Raw genomic sequence first — 10140 nt, forward strand, 5'->3', positions numbered from 1 at the left:
TCAAATAAAGATTTACAAATACTTAAATTTGAATTGGAACAATTACCCATTGAATTGTATCTAAATATATATAGAGAAACATTTTGTTCAAACATTGGAAGTAAAAACAAAGTAAACGTTTTTATTCAGAAATTCAGATTCCAGAAACGGTACATTAAGCCTGAGCTTGACATCGTCCAACAACATCAAAATACATCTATACGATATTGTTTGAATATATTTAAGTACACAACAATCCAAAAATAAACACACTCAAATCATTACAACCACATTCTGGAAAGCACTTAAAATACAATCGTACCCTGAGCCTTAAACATTGATAAAAACATATGGTCAATCGACACACGCAGCACAGTCACCTAGCAACCGTAACTGCGGTAACCAAATTCGTCCGAGCCATGTCCGTGGTGACTTTACCCGTCGTACAGTCATAGCCCCCCCCATCCGATCAACCGACACGACACACGCCAGCATGGTCACCTAGCAACCCTAACCACGGTGACCGTATCCGTCGGATGGGGTGACGCCCCCATCCGACCCACTGAGCATCACGACACCCACTATGACCAGAATCCCGTTGTAACCGTAACTACGACGACCGTCGACCGTGTTTGATTGGGTAGTGTAGTTTTGTGTTGTGTTGGCAGCACACGTGACTTAAAACATAGTGCATAGAAACACACACACACACACACACACACACACACGCCTAGTAACCGTAACCACGACGACCGCATCCATCCTCCTTACAACACCCCCATCTCACCCACAACCGACACTCCCCGCCTAGTAACCGTAACCGCGGTGACCGTATCCGTCGTGCTCTCGCTCTCGGCCGTCGTCGTCGGGACAACGCATCCCCAGCGACTGCTGGATGGCCATCTCCTGGCGCCGCAGCTGCATGGAGTCGACCAGGTCGTAGACGGGCTCCATTGACCACATGGGGGATGGGTACCAGGACTTGACGTTCCCGTCCTTCCCGACCAGCAGCATGGAGAAGTATTCAGCGCTCACCTGGAAGTAGTTCCGGAGGTCGGCCACCAGCGGCGGCGAGAGCTCCTCGCGGTCGACGCTGGAGCTGCCTGGAAGGGGGAGGGAGTCACGTGTGCTGAGTTGATCCACAACACCACAACACAACGTGACACAACACGACACCACACAACAATACAGGACACGATACAACATGTGCCAGAGGTTTAAATTTGCCAGATTGGGCCAGATTTCCCGCCCAATCTGGCAACCCATCTGGCAACAGTGCATCAGACTGGCCCAATCTGGCAGCGCTGCATCATTGCATCATTAGCGTCTCACCGTTGATTGGATAGAGCTCCAGGGTTCCGCCCATAAGCTCCGCCTCCTTCCCGACCAGCTTCAGAACGGACATGTGGCGCAGGCCTGGACAACGAGAGAGGTTAGGGGTTACACAACACGACACAACACAACATAACACAACACGACTCGACACAATGCAAAACTACACAATACAACAACACAACCTGACATGACACGATACGACACAATGCAACAACACATAACTACACAACACATAACTACACAACACAAAACTACACAACATGACACAACACAACAAGAGACCAAACTTCACCAAAGGCCACAACAAAAAACGACTCGACACAACACAAAACTACACAATACAACAACACAACCCGACACAATACGACACAATGAAACAACACACACAAAACAACACAAAACTACACAACAAAAAACTACACAACATGAAACAACACAACAAGAGACAAGACTAAACAAAATGACACAACGAAACACGACTCAACACAAAACTACACAATACAACAACACAACCCGACACGATGCAATACGACACAATGCAACAAACAACACAAAACTAACAACACAAAACAAAACTAGAGAACACAGCACAAGACAAAAAGCAGCTATGCCCTGAATGTAAATGTAATGATGGTCTCCTAAACTTCCCTAAAGTTAATTTCAAGGTATTTCTTCAGGCTTCTGTTTTTTATTTTGTACGTTATTCATTTGAGAACAGACAAGACTTCGGAAACAGAACAATAGCTTCTCACAAAGTCGTTTAGCCTTCACCTCATTAAAACACAGAATGGGTTGAGTCGAATGTGACGGAAAGAATGTGTGCCAGACCGCAGTAGGGACGTCACATTTACCGTATTTTTGTGATTAAGCTCACCGCAGAGAGGTGGACTGTTACAGAGAGAGAGAGAGGGAGAGAGGGTGTGTTTGTGAGAAAAGAGATTGCGAGAGAGAGAGAGAGAGACAGACAGAGAGACAGTGAGACAAACAGAGACAGAGACACATATAGAGACAGAGACAGACAGGGAGAAGGTGTGTTTGTGAAAAAGGAGATCGCGAGAGAGAGAGAGAGAGAGAGAGAGAGAGAGAGAGAGAGAGAGAGAGAGAGAGAGAGAGAGAGAGAGAGTTAGAGACACAGAGACAGAGACAGAGAGAGACAGCAAGAGAGACAGAGAGAGAGAGAAAAGAAGGACTTCAACAGAGTCTAGACCTACTAGAACATTACTGTCAGACCTGGGCCCTAGCTGTTAACATTAAGAAAACAAAATCCATGATATTCCAGAAAAGACCCAGATGTCTGGGAAACACATTGCACTTCCCAATAGGAACACATGAAATAGAAAACTGTTTAGAATACAATTATTTAGGCCTGAATATAAGTTCCACTGGAAGTTTAAATCCAGCAGTCAATGAACTGAGAGAGAAATCACGCAATGCTTTTTATGCAATCAAAAGACAAATTTACATTCAGATTCCAATTCTAATTTGGCCCAAACTACTTCAAGCAATTATAGAACCCATCCTGCTCTATTGAAGTGAAGTGTGCGGTCCACAAACAAACCAACTTTTTGACCAATGGGAAAAACATCCAATTGAAATTGCAAACACTGAATTTTGTAAAAGCATTCTGCAGGTACACAGGACAACCGCTAACAACGGCTGCAGAGCTGAATTAGGCCAGTATCCCCTGCTATTAAAAATCCAAAAATGATCAATTAAATATTGGCTACATCTAAAACAATGTGACCCCCACTCCTTCCAGCACAAAGCCCTGCAAAGCCAAGAGATGAACAGGAGTCCCCTCACTCAGCTGGTCCTGAGGCTCTGTCCACAGACAGGTTCCCCCTCTGATCTGCCTCAGGACCAGCCTGTGAACATATAAATTAGTCTCAACCAAATTATTAAACATCAGAAACAAACCTACCTCACCCATTGTTGTTATCTGGCCCTAAATAGACAGTACACTGTGGCCCCCTACCTGACCACAGTGACTGATGTTAGACACAGAGTAATGTTAACAAAGTACAGACGCTCAGTCTGGCCATAGAAACAGGCCGACATAGGAAATCATGGCTGCCCAAAGAGGAGTGGCTGTGCCAGCAGTGTGAAGAAGCTGCTGTAGAGACCGAGCAGCACTTCCTCCTCCACTGCCCCAAATTAAAAAATGTCTGCGAAGCTGGGGCGTAGGAATGAGTTTAACATTGGGGGGGACACATATCAGAAACCTGAAAGATCCGGTATAATTTTTAGGTGGGACAAATGCACCTGTCTCCGATATTGGAGGGGACACGTCCCCTCCTTCCCCCCCGGTTCCTACGCCCTTGCTGCGATGTATACTTTAGCAAATTCGGCCAAAAACACCCACATTTTATAAACTCCCATGTAGACCAACTAAAAATATTAATGCGAGAGAGAAAAGAGAGTGCCATCCTCGCAGGATAGTTTTTTTCAGCCTGCCGCAACATGAGAGGATGACATTCTACACCAGGCCTCACTGTTTTATTTTGTTTTATTTAAATGATTATTCGTAACCTATAATGCGTTTTATGGAGCTTCTCTTTACATTCATTTAATTTTACTATAATATTACTATTATTTCTATATGTACATATGTACATCTGTATGTTATGGTATATTGTTATAGGTTGTTATATGTACATATTGTTCTGATGTTCTCTTTTGTTATTATACATAATATTTATAACACTGTAATGCTTTGGCAACACTGTTTAGTTTACCACAATAGTCATGCCAATAAAGCTTTTTGAATTGAATTGAATTGACAGAGAGAGAGAGAGAGAGAGAGAGAGAGAGAGAGAGAGAGAGAGAGAGATACATACACACACAGAGACAGAGTGAAACAGAGACAGAGAGACAGAGAGAGACAGAGAGACACAGAGACAGACACAGACACAGAGAGAGAGAGAGAGAGAGAGCGAGAGAGAGAGAGAGAGAGAGGGTGTGTGTTTGTGAGAGAGCAGACGGTGATGGAGGGACTGACTCTGTCTCCTCAGAGCTCTGAGCCCATGTGAGACTCCAGCAGAATGCTCGGTTTTACTCTGCAGTCTGAAACCCCTCAGTTTAACAGTCCCGTGTGCGCTACACAATGATGAGAACCAGACCGCATGCCCAGCGAAGTGACACACAACCAGAGACACACAACCAGAGACACACAACCAGACATACAACCAGAGACATGCAACCAGAGACACACAACCAGAGACACACAACCAGACACACAACCAGAGACACACAACCAGAGACACACAACCAGGGACACACAACCAGAGACAAACAAACAGAGACACACAACCAGAGGCGTCACTCTTTACTGGGGAAAGGCCAATACAGCATCAATAAAGCCAGGCAGCCAAGAGCAAACATTCCCAGACACTTAGCGGATGAATGATCCTCTCTGTTTATTTTTTTGTGTCGTGTCGTGTTGTGTAGTTTAGTGTTGTTTTGTGTTGCGTTGGGTCGTGTTGTGTTGTGTTGCGTTGGGTCGTGTTGTGTTGTGTTGTGTTGTGTCATGTTGGGTTGGGTTGTGTTGGGTTGAGTTGTGTTGGATTGGGTTGGTTTAAGGGGAACTCACCCAGGTTACAGGTCTGACTGCTCAGGCTGTAGAGCTGCTGCTGATAGGCCCAATCCTCATCATCAGGGGTGGAGATGATGAAGATTCTCCGTCTCCAACGGAACCTGGAAACCCAACGTTTAATAAACACAAACAAAGACACTCACGATGCTAAGTGATATTTAAAAGTGCCAGGACGTACAACATACAATAGGTGCGTACATTAAGTGCCAGGACTTACAAAATACAATAAGTGTATACATTAAGTGCCAGGACGTACAACATACAATGAGTGCGTACATTAAGTGCCAGGACGTACAACATACAATAAGTGCGTACATTAAGTGCTAGGACGTAAAACATATAATTTGTGCGTACATTAAGTGCCAGGACGTACAACATACAATAAGTGCGTACATTAAGTGCCAGGACTTACAAACATGCAATAAGTGCGTACAACTGAGTCTTGATTCTCTTGCCCGTAAAGTAACAGGGATGTAAGGGACTCTTTGAGCAGGCAATTCTAGTCTCAAGTACTTTTTCTAAGTACCAAAATGCAAGTATAAACCTTACCAAAGCGTCATATGGACAACAAGACACCGTATTTTTAAACCGTTGATTTTTTTATTTTTGTCAGTTTTGTTTTTATTTATTAAAGCGCCCCTTACCACACGGCCCCTGGTCTCACCTGGACAGGAAGTTCTCCAGGGATCTGGACTTGTCCTCCTTCTTGCAGGAGACCCCATCCCTCTTCTGCTGGTCCATCTCCGTGATGCGTGAGCTGAAGGTGTCGATGTAGTCCAGCACGGCCGTCATGGCGATGGGAACCTCGTACTCTTGCTGTAAGGCATTTTTGATAAGAATGCATTTTGAATGAGTAGGAGGCGTGACTTCTGCACTCCGGCAATGCCCACTACGCAGTCTGATGTCACACTGTTACGGAAATGGAGTTTGAGCACAAGCAGGCTGTTTCACGCCCTTATTGAGGGCCTACCCCCATACTCCCCCTGGGGAGGACTTATTTTTTTTTAGGATTAGTAAACGTCTTTATCTGTTGTGCAATTTATTGTTTACTTTAGTGTGAGGAAATGTCTTTATCTGTTGTGCCTGTGCATTTATATCTCTCTCACCGTGGGATAGTGAGAAACGTCTTTTTCCATTCCTTTGTATGTCTGGTACATAGACAATAGAGGTGACTTTGACTTTTTATCCAGAGGGCAAAGTTTTTCAAAAAATGTAATCTTGATCAAATTGATCAGGATTTTGAAAACCCATGTCTTGCTATCCAGGATCCCCTAATCCATCTTACTTTTATGCCAGTTTTTAAAGGAACATTGGATTGGATCACTGCGATCCAAATACCAAATTTCAGGTAGAGCGTGATCCGCAATCCCACTGGATCATTTCTGGAGCCAGGAGACAGGTCAGGTGACCACTGACCTTGGCCCTCATGTCGTAGTCGGTCAGCACCATGTAGAAATCGTTGAAGGTCAGGCCAAGGTCGGTCCTCAGCTCTCGGATCAGCTCCTGGTTGGTTAGGTCGTCCTGAGGGACGCCCTTCAGAGCCTTGTCCTGCTCTGTACACAAACCCGCCGATAACACAATGATAACACAATAAACACAGCCCAGATCGGTGCGGTGTGGTTCCTGGTGTTATGAACCGAACAAAGGGGCAGACGACACATGCACGTAGGCGCGCACGTAGGCACGCACACACGCACACACAAAACGCGGTGTTTGCGTTTGTGCGTGCGTGTGTGTCTGTGTGTGTGTTTTGAGTGTGAGTGAGTGAGTGATTGTGTGTCTGTTAGAGAGGGAGGTGGCAGATCGAGAGAGAGAGGAGGAAGGTGGAGAGAGACAGATCGAGTGAGAGAGGGGGAGGAGGAGAGAAAGAGAGAGAGAGAGAGAGAGAGAGGAGGAGGAGAGAGAGAGAGAGAGAGAGAGAGAGAAACAGAGAGAGAGAGAGGGAGGAGGAGGAGAGAGAGAGAGAGAGGGAGAGTGAGACAGATCGGGAGAGAATGGAGGGAGGTGGAGAGAGAGAGAGAGGGGCACGGTTCCCCCTGAGTCACCCAGCTGGTAGTGGTCAATCTTCATTGTGCCGTTGCTCCACGTTCCGAAGATGGTAATGATTGACAGCTTGCGGACGGCCATCTCACACACCTTCTCCAGGTACTCGTCCTTCTGCTGGGAGTACATCCGGTTCTCCTCTTCCGGGGTCGTGATGACCTGGAGGAACCAGATCGGAGAGATTGGAATACGGTGTTAGAGATCGGAAAACGGCCTTAAAGATCGGAAACAGGGGGGGGGGGGATCGGAAACGTTAAAAGAGATCGGAAACGTCGGAAGACAACTCACCAGCAGTCGTCTGCGCTTCTCAAAGGACCCGAAGAAGGCCGTCAGCGGGCTGGCCACTTTGGGCAGCTTCCCAGATGGCCCGTCGCCATCTTGGTTCTCCTGGTACCTCACGCCCTTCTTCCCGCTCTTTCTGACATGCGGGTTCGGGGGAAGCTCCACCCCGGCCATCTTTCTCTTCTTCTTGTCCGCCTTGTCCTTCCTGCTTGCTTTCTGCGCCTTAATCTCACCTTCCTGCACCTTAATTCCGCCTTCCTCTGCATCCACCTTCCTACTCGGGGTGGTGGTTGCCGTGGCGCCACCGCCGTCCAGGGACCGACTCCCTCCTCCGAGGAGGAGGTCGTTCTCCTCGCCCTCGCCCTCGCCCTCTTCAAAATGTCTGACAGCTGGCGCTGTTTGGGTTTGGGCGGGGTGTGTGGATACAACTTGCGGGGGCTTCTTCCGCACCTTCCTGGCACCCGGCCTCAACCTCGCACTCCGCCGGGAGTCCGGGCGCTGCACGGGGACCCCGCTCCACGTGGGGGTATCCCGGGGGGCCGGGGTGGTGGTGGTGGTGGAGGTGGGTGGTGCTGGCGTGGCCGTGGAGGCCATGATGGTTGTACTGGGCATGGCGGTGGTTGTGGTTGGGGGTCTGGTGGAGGTGTTTGGGAGTTTGGTGGTGGTGGTCGTACGTCTGCGCTTTATGAAGAGGCGTCGGGTGGTGGTGGTGGTTGTGGGCGGGGTTGTGGGCGTGGTCGTGGGTGGGGTGGTGGTAGTGGTGGTGGTGGTGGTGGTGGTTCTGGGAGGTCTTCTCGTCGTGGTCGTGGTGAACCTTGTCGTTGTCGTGGCACTCGTGGTCGCACTCGCACTCGCAACGTCATCCTCCTCCTCCACCACCTCCTTCATCTCCACCCCCTCCGTCACAACCCCACCCTTCACCTGCCCCTCCACCCCGGCCGCCTTACACCTCTGCACAAACCCCTTCTGCCTGGCCTTCTCCAGCCTCCTGCCGGGCGCCTGGTCCATCACCTCGTACATGGCCTCCAGCCTCACGGGGTACGGGTACCGCTCCGCCCCCTGCAGGTTCTTCCGGAGCAGCACCATCCCGAACTTCCCCCGCTCCAGCTTCAGGAACGCCATCAGCCGCGGCACGGCGGCGGGGTCCAGCCGCTCCTCGGTCACCTCGCCCTGCGCCGAGACCCGCCGCACCTTAAAGTCAAAGGGAACTTTATCGTCAGACCGACCAAGTAGTGACTGACACCCCTTTTAAGGGCTCAGGTAGTGACTGACACCCCCTTTTAGTTCTCAAGTAATGACTGACACCCCCCTTTAGGGTTGTGCAATTTATCCCATTTTCATCGTGATTTCGATTTTTGGGTCAAATGATCACCAAATTAATATAATCGAATTTAAACGTTTCTATATTTGATGTATATATATTTCATCATTCAATGTTTTATAGAAGAACCGCTGGATACAGATGATTTGATATTATAATTGTTTTATTTCGATTGCAATTTAGTACATGATTTTCTTTTTAAAATTCCTTAAGTTCTGTATTATTCATTAAACATAAGCGTTAAATCATTCTATAGTATGACCAACACAACATATAAACTGATCTATATTTTTGAACGATTTATCGTTCAGCCCCAAGCGTTGCATCGACGTCCAACCAAAACTCTACCTTACCTTGCCTCCGGCTGCGCCCTCCCTATGGAACAGCACCACCTGATGCATGTGCCGCTCCGCCATGTCACAGTACACCTCCGGGCGCAGCAGGCCCATCATCAGGCGATAGTAGCCGTCCGCCTCGGTCGGCGCGCTGATCACCAGCACGCGGTTCTTGCCGGCAAAGCTCGCCAGGACGTTGAGGGATCCCGCGGACGCCGCGGACACGCCGGGCGCAGGGTTTCTAGGCGCCGAAGGCGATTGCTCTCGGGCCGTGGGCTCTGATTGGTTGTCCACCTCCTGGGGGGCGGAGACCCGGGTCTTTGGGGTGCGTTGCACCGGGATTCGACGCCGGCTCGGCAGGGGGCGTCGGATGGGTCCCGCCCCCACCTGCTCCCCCTCCCGGGTTTGGCGCTGGTTTGCCAAATGGGAGAACGGCGTTCGATTCCCTGGCGTTAAAACGGTGGACATGTCCGGGAGTGCGTCCCCACCCAGTGCATGCTGCCCCGGGTTCAGAGAGGGGTGTGTCCTGTTGGACACGCCTGCTCGGGAGGGCGCGGTCCTTCGGGGAAATCCTCTCTCCGACGCGTTGCAGAGCGTCAGCAGGAGGAGGAACGTGGCGCAGAAGAGGCGCAGTGTCCAACTCATGCCGGGACGTCCCGTGAAAAAGGAAGAAAGCTTCAGTCTTTGAATCGAGGAGGCCATCTCAGTCTCTGTCGTTCTTCTTAGTCGTTCCACGCGTAAAATCTCTGCGTAACGGCCATGCCCGAAGTTATTCCGAAGCGTTTGGGAACGACATCCATAGAAGTCACAGCTTTTGCGTCGTATTCCAAACCGCATCGTAATCCACTTGGAGGGAAGGTGTTGGCAAAACGGACCGATAAGACCTTTGAAAATAGTTCTTTAGACGGGAACGGGTGTAGTTATACGAATTTTCATCCTATGATTAGAGCCAAGACGCTCTGTGCGTCTTTTCCAACAAGATGATCCAGTCCTGCTGGGACCAGGGGCTCCATCTGCACTCTGAGGACCTTCTAGCTCTCTCTCTCTCTCTCTCTCTCTCTCTCTCTCTCTCTCTCTCTCTCTCTCTCTCTCTCTCTCTCTCTCTCTCTCTCTCTCCCCCCCCCCTTCCTCCCCCTCTCTCGCTCTTTCTCTCCCCCCCTCTCTCTCCCTCCCTCTCTCTCGCTCGCTTGCTCTCTCTTCCTAAAAGAAGGCAGCGATTGAGTAGCGGCTCTGACGCACAGATTTGGACACTC

General features: G+C 49.1%; 1 protein-coding gene across 1 annotated transcript; it reads right to left on the reverse strand.

Annotated features, from left to right (window-relative positions):
- Positions 1-101: 101 nt before the first annotated feature.
- LOC307076561 (coiled-coil domain-containing protein 80-like) lies at positions 102-9939 on the reverse strand. Its single transcript, XM_079737600.1, has 8 exons — positions 8906-9939; positions 7238-8422; positions 6952-7108; positions 6323-6459; positions 5571-5722; positions 4904-5007; positions 1312-1395; positions 102-1082 (listed from the first exon to the last, which is right to left on the reverse strand). The coding sequence occupies exons 1-8, from the start codon at positions 9722-9724 to the stop codon at positions 787-789; spliced, it is 2934 nt and encodes a 977-aa protein (XP_079593726.1). The 5' UTR covers positions 9725-9939; the 3' UTR covers positions 102-786.
- Between the last annotated feature and the right edge of the window lie 201 nt (positions 9940-10140).

Source organism: Pollachius pollachius (genome assembly GCF_949987615.1).
Source record: "Pollachius pollachius genome assembly, chromosome: 6".
Taxonomy (NCBI): Eukaryota; Metazoa; Chordata; class Actinopteri; order Gadiformes; family Gadidae; genus Pollachius; species Pollachius pollachius.

Bases quoted from the DNA above. Each gene is read 5' to 3' on its own strand.
- LOC307076561 (XM_079737600.1), bottom strand. From the start codon at position 9,724: ATGCGGTTTGGAATACGACGCAAAAGCTGTGACTTCTATGGATGTCGT. The intron at 7,109-7,237 runs GTGAGTTGTCTT...TGGTTCCTCCAG, and splicing joins AGAAGCGCAGACGACTGCTG to GTCATCACGACCCCGGAAGA. The intron at 1,396-4,903 runs GTGAGTTCCCCT...CTCGTTGTCCAG, and splicing joins CAGTCAGACCTGTAACCTGG to GCCTGCGCCACATGTCCGTT.